General features: G+C 41.6%; 1 protein-coding gene across 1 annotated transcript; it reads right to left on the bottom strand.

Moving 5' to 3' along the window:
* Positions 1-843: 843 nt before the first annotated feature.
* On the bottom strand, positions 844-6,335 carry LOC311137558 (prostaglandin E2 receptor EP4 subtype-like; the record flags this gene model as incomplete). Its single annotated transcript, XM_084172075.1, has 3 exons — positions 844-894; positions 5,141-5,458; positions 5,553-6,335. 3 exons carry the CDS (start codon positions 6,333-6,335, stop codon positions 844-846), a joined length of 1,152 nt encoding a protein of 383 aa, XP_084028201.1.
* Positions 6,336-15,817: the final 9,482 nt, after the last annotated feature.

Raw genomic sequence — 15,817 nt, 5'->3', positions numbered from 1 at the left:
TTTAACTCAACTCTTCAGCCTATCCAATATAAAACTAGTGCTCCCTCTTGTGTCAAGAATAAGAATAGAATTCTCACAAGTTCATAATATTTCCCCTCCATTTCTTACTTTCAGGCATGGCATGGGTATTTGATGATTGCTTGGATGAGGACAATAGGACTTTGTATTGGTGGAATTAACTACCCACTAAGTGGAAATGTAGCTTTGTATCCATTTTGTAGCGACACCTATCCAATGTTTACAGTGCCATAGGGGCTAGGCGCAGGGTTTCCCAAACTATCCTCGGGACCCCACGGAGTGCACGTTTTGATTTTTGCACTACACAGCTGATTCAAATAATCAACTAATCATCATGCTTTGCTCATTTGAGTCCGCTGTGTAGTGTTAAGGCAAAAACCAAAATGTGCACCCCTTGGGGTCCCGAGGACCGAGTTTGGGAAATGCTGGGCTAGGGAATTCAGAAATGGAGAGGTGTAGACTTTACCCACACATTTATCTAACAACTATTACACAAAGACTTGCGGCTGCTGTTCCACTCTACCCTTCTCACAAATAATGCACCAGTACATTTCCTCACATGGATTTAATAGGAACAGCAGTCCCTCCAGCTGCTTTCACCAATCTTGTACTTTTTATTGTTATTTAACAGTTTGGTAATATAGCCCCTAAAGCATGAGGGGAAGTGAACAAGTGCACACTTCTGGGTGAACGGGCAGAGAATAAGAACACAACCTAGAGGAACTAGTCATCTCCCTTGGGATGAGTCACTCTCCCATGACAAAGTTCAAAGACAGATTTTTTTTGGGGGTAACAGCACTCCTGAGATGCATAGCTGCAGTCCAGTCAAGTTTTAGAGGAGAGAAACGTGGGGAAATCCAGCCTGGTCTCATCCCACTGGGCACAGACGTCAATTCAACGTCTATTCCACATTGGTTACACTAGTGTGTGCCCAGTGGGATAGACTAGACGTAACATAAATCCTGGACACTCATTAGTATGATATGTTACGTTTGGTATGGTTACATAAGACAGAAGGTTACTTAAGCCAAAAATGAAAGTAAGGCGGTTGGTCGGGCGTATAACACGAATGTCAACTATTGTACTCACTTTTTTTGTTGCTACTTTGCAACTACTTAGCCACCTAGCTAATGTTAGCCACAACAAATAGGAATTTGTAACATATTAACTGTAATTCGTAACATATATGAAATGGTTGATTGGCATCCACAAATTAATACATACTGTACCAAATGAAACGTAACGTACACTGAGTGTACAAAACATTAGGAACAGCTTCCTAATATTGCATTGCACCCCCTTTTGACCTCAGAACAGCCTCAATTCATCAGGGCATGGACTCTACAAGGTGTCGAAAGCGTTCCACAGGGATGCTGGCCCATGTTGACTTCAATGCTTCCCACAGTTGTGTCAAATCGGCTGGATGTCCTTTGGGTGGTGGACCATTCTTGATACACACGGGAAACTGTTGAGGGTAAAAAACCCAGCAGCATTGCAGTTCTCGACACTCAAACCGGTGCGCCTGGCAACTACTACCATACCCTGTTCAAAGGCACTTAAATATTTTGTCTTGCCCATTCACCCTCACTGAATGTCACACATACAATCCATGTCTCAATTGTCTCAAGGCTTTAAATGTCCTCCCCTTCAACTACACTTATTGAATTGGATTTAACAGGTGACATCAATAAGGGATCATAGTTTTCACCTGGATTCACCTGGTCAGTCTATATCATGGAAAGAGCAGGTGTTCCTAATGTTTTGTATACTAGATGGAGGGAGACAAATTTACATTTACTACGTTACGTCTACCCCTGAGTCCAGGTTACATCCTCCTGCTCCTCTGAGGTTGTTTACATCTCTGCAGAAGAGGCACCAAAGTGTCTGCTGTGAAACGTGTGCTTTTTTAGGGTTGGTGAGGGGTAGATCCGGGAAATTAAACTCTACATCTTGTGCATTAACTGCCTTTGAGCTTGATCCCTTAGCCCCTCAAGGGTCTGTTATGCAGTGACTAATCACACTATTAGCAAGGGTCTTGGTTTAACAAGTAATGGATACCCTTCTCTGGGGCCTCAATGGGGAAAAACAGGTCATCTCAGACCAAGCTCAACAGACTCAAAACCTGATAATTCCTTAGACCAACTCTGTTTTTTATTCCCCCCCCCCCCCCAGTTTTCTGAACAAAAACAATAATATATATATATATATCACGTGGAGCTCATTTCCTGGAGTTTTTACATGTCCAACATATATATTTATATATATGTTGGACATGTAAAAACTCCAGGAAATGAGCTCCACGTGATTTTAATTTAAGAAATCTGTATTCCCACCATAATAGAGAGACACATGATTGTATACAAATGTAAGCAAGGTTTGAAATGATTATGTTTTAGTCAAACATTATGTCTGTTTGGGCTTCTTGCGGTCAATTTGCGGTCTACAAATTATTTGTAATTATGTTCCGGCCCCCGACCATCCTCTCAAGAAAAAAATAGTCCCGCGACTGAATCTAGTTGATGATCCCTGGATTAGAAAGTCTGAATTGGTTTGCAGCACTAATCACACCTGGTGTTTTATAAAACGGATAACTCTTGGTCTCTTTAACTTCACATTGTGAAAGTTATTGTTGGTGTAATACTTATACCTCGCTGTGATAGGCCAAGTGCCTGAGCACAAGACCTATCTTTAATTGAAATGTTAACATTGATTGTCTAATTTAGTCAATTTACCTAATGTTTTTGAAAGTTCTATAATGAAAACAGGTGAATTTCCAACCATCATCAATTATTTAGACACAACACATTCAGTGAGACTCGATATCGGACAATCTGGGGGAAGTGGGGAGTATTGGCGTGCTTGAAATACTTTGCAAATGCAACTTATTTCTATGTGAAAACTGAAATGGTTTATTCATTCTTTTTCAGTAGACACTCTTATCCAGAGCAATTTACAGTAGTGAGTGCATACATTTTCATACTTTTTCGTACTGGTCCCCCGTGGGAACCGAACCCACAACCAAGCAAGCGCCATGCTCTACCAACTGAGCCACATCATCACAAACCACTTGATGTATCACTGTAATCAATTACTGTATTGTGCATTGTTTTTCTTCATGGTGATGGAGAAGTCTACAGGTACAAACCTAGATGACCAGCCTATGTACAATACAGTAACTTACATTAAGTAGTTTGTAAGGATGATAAATTAATACTGCACAAAAAGTGGGTTTTTCCCATGTTATTTGATCAAGAAAAATATTTTATTTGATGTGGATGTTGTGTGTTTTTCCATAACTTTGCACCATTTTATGTAAATGTTTGAGGACAGGGTTTAGTTCTTTCTGGATTCCATTAGAAGGACAATCCCAGAGAAAGGGACAGGGCAACAACTCTTACAATTCCAACTATTGAATCCTGCAAGATACTGTTCTTAATTATACAACTACCTTTTTTGCCAAAGCAGAGATACTGAAAAAACGTTTTAGTCCCGCTACAGATGTCTATATCAGTCCACAAAAAAAAAATACATAATTTTTATATTTATGTATACAGTGCATTCGGAAAGTGTTCAGACCCCTTTGACTTTTTCCACATTTTATTATGTTACAGCCTTATTCTAAAATGGATTTTTTTTAAATAATCTCATAAATCTACACACAATACCCCATAATGACAAAGTGAAAACAGGTTTTTAGAAATGTTAGCAAATTTATAAAATTAAAATAAACAGAAATACCTTATTTACATAAGTATTTAGACCCTTTGCTATGATATGCTAAATTGAACTCAGGTGCATACTGTTTCCATTGATCATCCTTGAGATATTGCTACAACTTGATTGGAGTCCACCTGTGGTAAATTCAATTGAATGGACATGATTTGAAAAGGCACACACCTGTCTATATAACATCCCACAGTTGACAGTGCATGTCAGAGCAAAAACCAAGCCATGAGGTAGAAAGGAATTGTCCGAAGAGCTCCGAGACAGGATTGTGTCGAGGCAGAGGTCTGGGGAAGGGTACCAAAACATTTCTGCAGCATTGAATGTCCCCAAGAACACAGTGGCCTCCATCATTCTTAAATGGAAGAAGTTTGGAACCACCAAGAGTCTTTCTAGAGCTGCCCGCAGGCCAAACTGAGCAATCGGGGGAGAAGGGCCTTGGTCAGGGAGATGACCAAGAACCGGATGGTCACTCTGACAGCCCGCTTGGAGTTTGCCAAAAGGCACCTAAAGGACTGACCATGAAAAACAATTTTCTAGGGTCTGACAAAACCAAGATTGAACTCTTTGGCCTGAATGCCAAGCGTCACGTCTGGAGGAAACCTGGCACCATCCCTACGGTGAAGCATTGTGGTGGCAGCGTCATGCTGTGGGGATGTTTTTCAGTGGCAGGGACTGGGAGACTAGTCAGGATCGAGAGAAAGATGAACGGAGCAAAGTCCAGAGAGATCCTTGATGAAAACCTGCTCCAGAGCACTCAGGACATCAGACTGGGGGCGAAGGTTCACCTTCCAACAGGACAACGACCCTAAGCACACAGCCAAGACAATGCAGGAGTGGCTTCCGGACAAGTCTCTGAATGTCCTTGAGTGGCCCAGCCAGAGCCCGGATTTGAACCCGATCTAACATCTCTGGAGAGACCTGAAAATATCTGTGCAGCGACGCTCCCCATCCAACCTGACAGAGTTTGAGAGGATCTGCAGAGAAGAATGGGAGAATCTCCCTAAATACAGGTGTGCCAAGCTTGTAGCGTCATACCCAAGAAGACTCGAGGCTGTAATCACTGCCAAAGGTGCTTCAACAAAGTACTGAGTAAAGGGTCTGAATAATAATGTCATATTTCTGTTTTTTTTTTTTTTATAAATTTGCAAACATTTCTAAACTTGTTTTTGCTTTGTCATTATGGGGTATTGTGTGTAGATTGATGAGTGGAAAAAACAATTTAATCCATTTTAGAATAAGGTTGTAAGGTAACAAAATGTGGAAAATGTCAAGTGTTCTGAATACTTTCCGAATGCACTGTTTTTTTAAATTCTGATTTTTCAGGGGGTGCTGCAGCACCCTCAGCATCCCTACTTTCCGCAGGTATGTTTGTCCCCCCTGCGTGATGTGGGCTCACCTGGAGACTGACTGACAGTTGGTTGATGTTGGTGCTGCTGCACAGTGCTTCACGGAGGTGTGTGAATACATGGGTGTTTGTAATATCTCCTTGGTAGTGCAAAGTTCTTTGTGACGATTTGACTGGTAACATGGGTTCTTTGCCTTTTCGACTAATGTAAACCCGTTTAGAGAATCTCCCAATCTTACTGAACAGAGTCCTTCTCAGCAGAATGTAGATCCAAGGGTCAAGGATGGCGTTGACGGCGGCAATCCGAATAGCCTTCAAATCTGCATGGGAATTATCTTCCCGTGATATCTGGTTAGCAAATACGCGCACCTACAACAGAATAACAAAATATATGCCCATTAGACCTACTGCTTTCCTCTTAAACAAACTTAACAAACATATAAAATATGAAGACGTTTCTTACCACCAGCGGGGCTGAGCAACCTAAAACCACCACGGAGGTCACCATGAGCACCGTCATCATTTGGGCTTCCACGCCGGAGGAAAGCGCTGTCCAACGCGCCCGTGTGCTCCCTCTTGTAACTGGACTTTGGATTTTCTTGCGATGCATTATCAATAGAGTGCCACAAACAGCAAAGTTGAGGACTATCGTCATCAATATGAGTAGAAAACTCACACTGGCATATAAAAACGAATAGGCTGCAGACAACGGCTCATGAGCCATCCAGTTGATGAAGCACCAGGTTTTGGAGGGCTGGCTCATGCTTTCAGTCATACCCATCACTGGGAGACAACAAAATACAATGTTGGTGAGATAAATGCAAAACAAGCACTTGCGCGCAAAATGTTGGCCAATTCCCCATCTTTGGTATGTGTAAGGGAAGCATATTGCGAGGTAGCGCTCAGCAGACATTGCGCATATAATACTTAGTCCAGCCACTCCGAAGAACAGCAACAAAAAGGAATGGAATTCACAAAGATGACGGTCATATAGCACATTTTTATCGAGGTAAGTGGCTATAGTGATTGGGCTGGCCAGACAAGTTCCAAGAAGATCGGTGACAGCCAAACCGCAAACTAGGGCGAAGAACGCGGACGATTTGCGCCCTTGCTTAGATCCAGATAGAGCGGCTATTGCTATTATATTTCCAATGACACCAACTGCAAACATAAATACAGGTAAAGCCATCGCTGCAGCTGACTTGTCAGGCACAGTGTGTGTAGTGAAATTATATGAATCGTTCATGTTTTCCGTTCCAAAAGAAGGCGATCCAATGCGCGCTATTTGTTCCTTTTTGTTGTTGATAGATGCTCCTTATTTCTTGAGAGTCCATTCAAATCCAAGCAGATGTTGCCAAATGTATTTTCTCTTGTAAAATCGCTGTTTCATGTTCATGATTTCTGTTCAATAGCCTACATTGACATCAATCTTTGAAATATCCCGTGAATGGAAAAACCTGAAAATGCACTCGTGACGCCCAGCAATCTGGTCCTAATAGATGTATCATACCCAGTGGGGCGTCTGTGTTGATGTTAACATCTCAACAGCAAAACCCAGACTGTGGATGGACTGGATCAACTCCCAAATTATGTAAATACACTATATATACAAAAGTATGTGGACACCCCTTCAAATTAGTGGATTCGGCTATTTCAGCCACACCCATTGATGGCAGGTGTATAAAATCGAGCACACAGCTATGGGCATCTCCATAGACTAATATTTGCAGTATAATGGCCTTACTGAAGAGCTCAGTGACTTTCAACGTGGCACCTTAATAGGATACCACCTTTCCAACAAGTCAGTTCATCAAATTTCTTCCCTGTTAGAGCTTCCCCGGGCCAACTGTAAGTGCTGACAGAACGGGACCGCAGAGTGCTGAGGCGTGTAGTGTGTAAAAATCAACACTCACTACCGAGTTCCAAACTGCCTCTGGAAGCAACATCAGCACAAGAGCTGTTCGTGAGAAGCTTCATGAAATCCGTTTCCATGGCCAATCAGCAACAAACAAGCCTAAGATCACCTTGCACAACGCCAAGCGTCGGCTGGAGTGGTGTAAAGCTCGCCGCCATTGGACTCTGGAGCAGTGGAAACGCGTTCTCTGGAGTGATGAATTATGCTTCACCATCTGGCAGTCCGACAAACAAATCTTGGTTTGGCGGATGCCAGGAGAACGCTACCTGCCCCAATGCATAGTGCCAACTGTAAAGTTTGGTGGAGGAGGTAAAATGGTCTGGGGCTGTTTTTCATTGTTCGGGCTAGACCCCTTAGTTCCAGTAAAGGGAAATCTTAACGCTATAGTATTCAATTACATTCTAGACGATTCTGTGCTTCCAACTTTGTGGCAACAGTTTTGGGAAGGCCCTTTCTTTTTTCAGCATGACAATGCCCCCGTGCACAAAGCAAAGTCCATACAGAAATGGTTTGTTGAGACATTTGTGGAAGAACTTGACTGGCCTGCACAGAACCCTGACCTCAACCCCATCAAACACCTTTGTTATGAATTGGATCACCGACAGTGAGCCAGGCCTAATCGCCCAACATCAGTGCCCGACCTCACTAATGCTCTTGTGGCTGTGTCTAGGGTTTACCGAGAATGGTACGAAAAACAAAAAACATCCATTCAGCGGCAGTCCTGTGGGCGAAAAACAGCTCGTTGATGAGAGAGGTTGAAGGAGAATGGCAAGAATCGTGCATGCTAACAGGCATGCCACAAACAGACAAATAATGGTGCAGTACAACAGTGGTGTGCAGAACGGCATCTCAGAATGCACAACTCGTTGATCCTTGTCACGGGTGCGCTATAGCAGCAGACGACCACACCGGGTTCCACTCCTATCAGCTAAAAACAAGAAGAAGTGGCTCCCGTGGGCATTGAGGAGTGGAAAAATATTGCCTGGAACATGACAGCGAGTTCAATTTACTTGAGTGGCCTGCGCAGTCCTCAGACTTCAACCCAATAGAGCACCTTTGGGATGAGATTGAACGGACTGTTCACAGCATCAATGTACCGCCGTCCAATCTGCAGCAACTGCGTGATGCCATCGCGTTAGCATGGACCAACATCCCTGTGGAACATTTCCGACACCTTGTAGAATGCCCCGACTAATTCAGGCTGTTCTGGAGGCAAAGGAGGGTCCGACCCGGTACTAGATGGGTGTACCTAATAAACTGGCCGGTGAGTGAATAAACAGATTAGGTTATGTTTCATCTGAGTGGTATATACAGTATGTATACCCTCAGTATGGTGTGTTCACTTTCAGTTTAGTATTGAAAATGGACCATTTGAATTCCATTCATGGTCTTTGTCAGATGATATAATACTGTATACTGTAGGTCTCCCTAGAAGGTGTTGTTTAAACGTTTGCATGCGTTGATACTGACCATGCACTGTTTGGGCTCACCATGACTTACTGATATAATCACTAAGAAGCAGTTGACCCCCATTAGTCAAGCCAATTCTTTAGATTTTAGACATATCAACGTCCTGCATCCAAATTGCCTATTCGTTTTCCTTCCATATAGAGCACTGGACGTCACATCTTGGTGCTGCATGAGGTGTTACCAGTCATGACCAAACTCCTGTACTGGGTTTCATCTGAGGGATATAATATGTTGCCTATTCCCTAGTTAGGTGTGTTCGGTTCAAGATTTCCAATGACAGCCATTTGTACTCCATGTCATTGTCTTTATTTTATACTGTAGTTCTCCTTAGAAGGCATTGTTTAAGTTTTCATGTTAACAGCATTTGGCAGTCTGCCAGACTGCCACACATACTATGTGTGCATATAGCAAGTAAGCTTGATAACTCACAATTGGGTGCTACTGGCTTCAGAGAGTTTTCTATTTCATTTTGAATATTAAACAAAAATTATTTGGTTGTTGGTATAGTAAAATGTTTAACTTTTTACCATGTCAATATAAAACAAGGCAACAGTAAACATGTTGTCCCCCACGAATGATGCAGCACCCCTCCCTTGTGCCAATTAGGGACAACAATTCAAACTAGACTATACTGATGGTAACAAAACATGTGCCGTTATAGTGCTGCCATGTGGTCGATATGAATGTTCTTGCATATGTTGAGTCTTGACATTGTTTGCGAAAATCTGTGACTGATTTATATGCCTTTGTGTGCCAGACCACGCCCATGTGAATGTTTATTGGTCAAAAGCGGCAATGTTGTTTTAGGTACTAGTCTGGAAAATATTGTGTTGAGACCTTTGTCCATAGATGCCACATTTCAGGTTTCGTGCAGATCGGTCATTCGGTGCCAGATGACTAGCGTTTTAAGTGTTTTTCACAAAATTCTAAATGGTGGACAATCCATAATGGCGGATCTTATGGGTCATTGTGAGGAGGGACATATAGTTGAAGTCGGAAGTTTACATACACCTTAGCCAAATATATCTAAACTCAGTTTTTCACAATTCCTGACATTTAATCCTAGTAAAATTCCCTGTCTTGGGTCACTTTATTTTAAGAATGTGAAATGTCAGAATAATAGTAGAGAGAATGATTTATTGCAGCTTTTAATTCTTTCATCACATTCCCTGTGGGTCAGAAGTTTACATACACTCAATTAGTATTTGGTAGCATTGCCTTTAAATTGTTTAACTTGTGTCAAAAGTTTTGAGTAGCCTTCCACAAGCTTCCCACAATAAGTTGGGTGAATCTTGGCCCATTCCTCCTGACAGAGCTGGTGTAACTGAGTCAGGTTTGTAGGCCTCCTTGCTCGCACACGATTTTTCAGTTCTGCCCACAAATTGTCTATAGGATTGAGGTCAGGACTTTGTAATGGCCACTCTAATACCTTGACTTTGTTGTCCTTAAGCCATTTTGCCACAACTTTGGAAGTATGCTTGGGGTCATTGTCCAGTTGGAAGACCCATTTGCGACCAAGCTTTAACTTCCTGACTGATGTCTTGAGATGTTGCTTCAATATATCCACATAATTTTCTTTCCTCATGATGCCATCTATTTTGTGAAGTGCACCAGTCCCTCCTGCAGCAAAGCACCCCCACAGATTTCTTTTGATTTTCCCATGATGTTAAGCAAAGAGGCACTGAGTTTGAAGGTAGGCCTTAAAATAAATCCAAAGGTACACCTCCAATTGACTCAAATTATGTCAATTAGCCTATCAGAAGCTTCTAAAGCCATGACATCATTTTCTGGAATTTTCCAAGCTGTTTAAAGGCACAGTCAATTTAGTGTATGTAAACTTCTGACCCACTGGAATTGTGATACAGTGAACTATAAGTGAAATAATCGGTCTGTAAACAATTGTTGGAAAAATTACTTGTCATGCACAAAGTAGATGTCCTAACCGACTTGCCAAAACTATAGTTGGTTAACAAGAAATTTGTGGAGTGGTTGAAAAATGAGTTTTAATGACTTCAACCTAAGTGTATGTAAACTTCCGACTTCAACTGTATGTACCGAATTTCATGACTTTAGGTCAAAACGGGGTAAGGTGCGTGACCTTTCAAAGTTAGCATTTTCAATCGCTTGTTATAGCACCACTATATAGCCACTCAGTCTAATTTTGTAAATGCTGGATCTCTATGGCAAGACGCATCATTCACCCAAGTTTCGTCCAAATTGGGCCAGTGCTGTCTGAGATATCGCGTGTGACGAACGTACCAACGGACGGAGACCGGTCCACAGTCCCCTCCCCGATTTCATCGTGGGGGACAACTACTCAAAAGTAAAGGGATGCCCAAGAAAAAAAACTAATTACGCACTAACCTTGTCCCCAGGCTAATTGCGTATATTGATCTCAAGGATCAATATACGCCACTGCCTGTTCACCCCGCTATCATCCTGAAGGCGAGGTCAGTACAGGTGCATAAAAGCTGGGACAGAGCGAATGAAAAACAGCTTCTATCTCAAGGCCATCAGACTGTTAAATAGCCATCACTAGCACATTAGAGGCTGCTGCTGCCTATTGAAATCACTGGCCACTTTAAGAAATGGAACACTAGTCACTTTAATACTGTTTACATATCTTGCACTACTCATCTCATATGTATATACTGCATTTTATTCTATAATATTCTACTGTATCTTAGTCCATGCCGCTCTGTCATTGCTTGTCCATATATGTACAGTGGGGAAAAAAGTATTTAGTCAGCCACCAATTGTGCAAGTTCTCCCACTTAAAAATATGAGAAAGGCCTGTAATTTTCATCATAGGTACACGTCAACTATGACAGACAAAATGAGAAAAAAAAATCCAGAAAATCACATTGTAGGATTTTTAATGAATTTATTTGCAAATTATGGTGGAAAATAAGTATTTGGTCAATAACAAAAGTTTCTCAATACTTTGTTATATACCCTTTGTTGGCAATGACACAGGTCAAACGTTTTCTGTAAGTCTTCACAAGGTTTTCACACACTGTTGCTGGTATTTTGGCCCATTCCTCCATGCAGATCTCCTCTAGAGCAGTGATGTTTTGGGGCTGTCGCTGGGCAACACGGACTTTCAACTCCCTCCAAAGATTTTCTATGGGGTTGAGATCTGGAGACTGGCTAGGCTACTCCAGGACCTTGAAATGCTTCTTACGAAGCCACTCCTTCGTTGCCCGGGCGGTGTGTTTGGGATCATTGTCATGCTGAAAGACCCAGCCACGTTTCATCTTCAATGCTCTTGCTGATGGAAGGAGGTTTTCACTCAAAATCTCACGATACATGGCCCCATTCATTCTTTCCTTTACACGGATCAGTCGTCCTGGTCCCTTTGCAGAAAAACAGTCCCAAAGCATGATGTTTCCACCCCCATGCTTCACAGTAGGTATGGTGTTCTTTGGATGCAACTCAGCATTCTTTGTCCTCCAAACACGACGAGTTGAGTTTTTACCAAAAGGTTCTATTTTGGTTTCATCTGACCATATCACATTCTCCCAATCCTCTTCTGGATCATCCAAATGCACTCTAGCAAACTTCAGACGGGCCTGGACATGTACTGGCTTAAGCAGGGGGACACGTCTGGCACTGCAGGATTTGAGTCCCTGGCGGCGTAGTGTGTTACTGATGGTAGGCTTTGTTACTTTGGTCCCAGCTCTCTGCAGGTCATTCACTAGGTCCCCCCGTGTGGTTCTGGGATTTTTGCTTACCGTTCTTGTGATCATTTTGACCCCACGGGGTGAGATCTTGCGTGGAGCCCCAGATCGAGGGAGATTATCAGTGGTCTTGTATGTCTTCCATTTCCTAATAATTGCTCCCACAGTTGATTTCTTCAAACCAAGCTGCTTACCTATTGCAGATTCAGTCTTCCCAGCCTGGTGCAGGTCTACAATTTTGTTTCTGGTGTCCTTTGACAGCTCTTTGGTCTTGGCCATAGTGGAGTTTGGAGTGTGACTGTTTGAGGTTGTGGACAGGTGTCTTTTATACTGATAACAAGTTCAAACAGGTGCCATTAATACAGGTAACGAGTGGAGGACAGAGGAGCCTCTTAAAGAAGAAGTTACAGGTCTGTGAGAGCCAGAAATCTTGCTTGTTTGTAGGTGACCAAATACTTATTTTCCACCATAATTTGCAAATAATGTCACGCCCTGGCTCTGGGGACTCTTGTATGTTGAGCCAGGGTGTGAGTTTTCATTGTTTTGTGTTCTAGTTTGGTATTTCTATGTTGGCCAGGGTGGTTCCCAATCAGAGACGGCTGTAGCTCGTTGTCTCTGATTGGGAGCCATACTTAGGTAGCCGTTTGGCATTGTTTTGGTGTGGTATCTTGTTCCGTTTGGTTTGTGTAACCGTAGGACTTCACGTTTCGTATCGTTTGTTGTTTTGTTCGTTGTGTTGTACATTCAATAAACATTATGTACGCATATCATGCTGCGCCTTGGCCCGCTTCTTCTCAAGACGATCGTGACAAATAAATTCATAAAAAATCCTACAATGTGATTTTCTGGATTTTTTTTCCTCAATTTGTCTGTCATAGTTGCCGTGTACCTATGATGAAAATTACAGGCCTCTCTCATCTTTTTAAGTGGGAGAACTTGCACAATTGGTGGCTGACTAAATACTTTTTTTCCCCACTGTATATATTCTTAAATCCCATTCCTTACTAGATTTGTGTGTATTGGGTATATGTTGTGAAATTGTTAGATATTACTTGTTAGATATTACTGCACTGTCGGAGCTAGAAGCACAAGCGTTTCGCTACACCCGCTATAACATCTGCTAAACACGTGTATGTGACAAGTAAAATTTGATTTGATTTGAGGATGAAGTGATCAATGACTTAGTGTTTCTTAATGAGGGCATCAGTAAGTAAGTAGCCTTGGTTTAGATAGGAGCAGGAGCCTGTTCCTGTAGCATGAGGCAGCTTGATGTGCAAGTACACCCCGTGGACATGACACTAGTCTATAACAGGGAATACCACCAGGGGTCCCATTTTTACATTCTTCGGTATGTCTCAGCTGGGGATCAAACTCTCAACCATCCAATCTCAGGGCAGACACTCTAACCACAAGTCACTGAGTTGGTTATTGAGAAATATTACAATCACTGTATCACAATTCCAGTGGGTCAGAAGTTTACATACACTAAGTTGACTGCGCCTTTAAACAGCTTGGAAGATTCCAGAAAATTATGCCATGGCTTTAGAAGCTTCTGATAGGCTAATTGACATCATTTGAGTCAATTGGAGGTGTACCTGTGGATGTATTTCAAGGCCTACCTTCAAACTCAGTGCCTCTTTGCTTGACATCATGGGAAAATCATTTTAATCTTGGACTAGGGCAAGTGTCCTTTTTCCATGGTCCAACTTCTTAGGAAACCGGAAAAATAAGACAATTTAATTGAATACTAGTGTAACGTATGTCATATCCTCAGGTCACCTCGTTCTCTCTGCCAAATATCCTTCACTTTTTTAGTTGCCGTATTAAAGTTTCATCATTGTCTATGTTTACTTTCATTTTGAAGAGTTTTTTTAAAAGCGCTGTGTAAACTCAGTATAAGCCTTCTTCCTTATACTTTAAGATGCTACAAATTGTCATTACTTTGTTGAAAAATAATTAAATGCGTAGCTAATATTTTTGCTGGTAACTCGGCTTTAGTTGTGATTGTGCTTTAAGACTTCCTGTATCAGAAGATTTTCCAAAACTCTTCATGGGAGAACATTATTAATACCGTGCCACTGGAAATGAAGTGGGACAGTTTGTGTGGGAATCGAAAAGACTGGTAATGCTAGACTTGGGGCTGTTTGGTGCAAAGGTCCCTTCTGCCTTTGGTGACACACACGTTTGACTGGTTGCAATGAAAATAACTTTTGAATGTATTGAATAAATCAAAGAAGGACACATTGCATTAACAGCCCTTACTTAGCTCCTTTTGCCGAGCTGTCACTATCAGGCCAAGCCGCAAATTAGGAAAATTTTCCAAGCCGGTTAGGCAATTTTTCTCTGAAAAACCATAACCTTCCTAACCTTGATACCCCTAACCTGATGCCCAACCATAACATCAGTTAAATATTAATGTTCACGATATAGCCAACCTTATGCTGTCACCACTTGAAATTGATAAATGCTATATAATCTGTGTATTACTATTTCAGTGTGTTTTTGAGCTGATCCCCTGACATTTTCATTCTATTTAGTATGTTTAAAAAAAAATCTTTATTTTAACAGGGAAAAACAGACTGAGACCTGGATCTCTTTTACGGCTGTGCCCTGTGTAAACATGTTGACATGTACAGTTTTAGACATACAGACAAGAACATTTCAAACATACAAAACAAAAACACAATTCAACAGAAACAATCACAGACAACATCATATTGATCCTCCATAACATTTTTTAAATGGGCAAGGGACACCAGAGTGTCTAACTTAAGTTGGATCTGCAGTTTGTTCCATAAATAAGGTGCAAAGGAACTGAAGGCAGTCCTACCCAACTCTGTGGAGACCACAGGAGTCTCTAATGTAATCCACATCTGTGATCTGGTTTTAAAATTAGTATATCTAGTGGAAATTAATGATGATATATATGGAGGTAGTTTTAAAAGAAGTGCTTTATAAATAAACAAGAGAGCATGTTGCTCTCGCCTCACAGATAGAGAGGCCCAACCCACATGTTGATATAGGAAACAGTGATGAGTTTTGTAACTATCACCCGTGATAAACCTGAGTGCACAATGGTAAATAGCATCCAGTGGTTTTAATGTGTTTGCCGATGCATGCATATAGATAATATCAACATAATCTAAAACGGACATAAAAGTAGCCTGCACAATTTGTTTTCTATTTACGGAGGACAGACAAGCCCTGTTTCTGTAAAGGAACCCTATCTTGAATTTGAGCTTTTTTCCCAATTCAGTAACATCTTTTTTAAAAGAAAGCCTATCATCTAACCATACCCCTAAGTATTTATATGCAGAGACCTGTTTGATTTGAGTACCATCCAAGCTAGTGATTACAAAAGTGTTTCTAATTGAGAGTTTAGACCTAGAAAAAAACATGAGCATTTAAAACAAGTTTAAGCTGTAAAAGAGACCCCTGTAGTATCCTAAAATCAGACTCCAACTGCATTAAAGCTTGGTCCGCTGTTGGAGCAATAGAGTACATCACTGTGTCATCTGCATATAAATGGAATTTACAATATCTGACATCATCACCAATGTTGTTTATATAAAGTGAGAACAATAGTGGGCCAATTATTATCCCTGAGGGACCCCTTTAAGTAACTGTAAGGGGTCAGACTTGACCCCGTCGACCATGACGGCC

This window comes from Coregonus lavaretus (genome assembly GCF_964263955.1).
Source record: "Coregonus lavaretus genome assembly, chromosome: 11".
NCBI lineage: Eukaryota > Metazoa > Chordata > Actinopteri > Salmoniformes > Salmonidae > Coregonus > Coregonus lavaretus.
The sequence above is the reverse complement of the archived record's forward strand: the minus strand, read 5'-3'. Positions and strand labels throughout refer to the sequence as shown.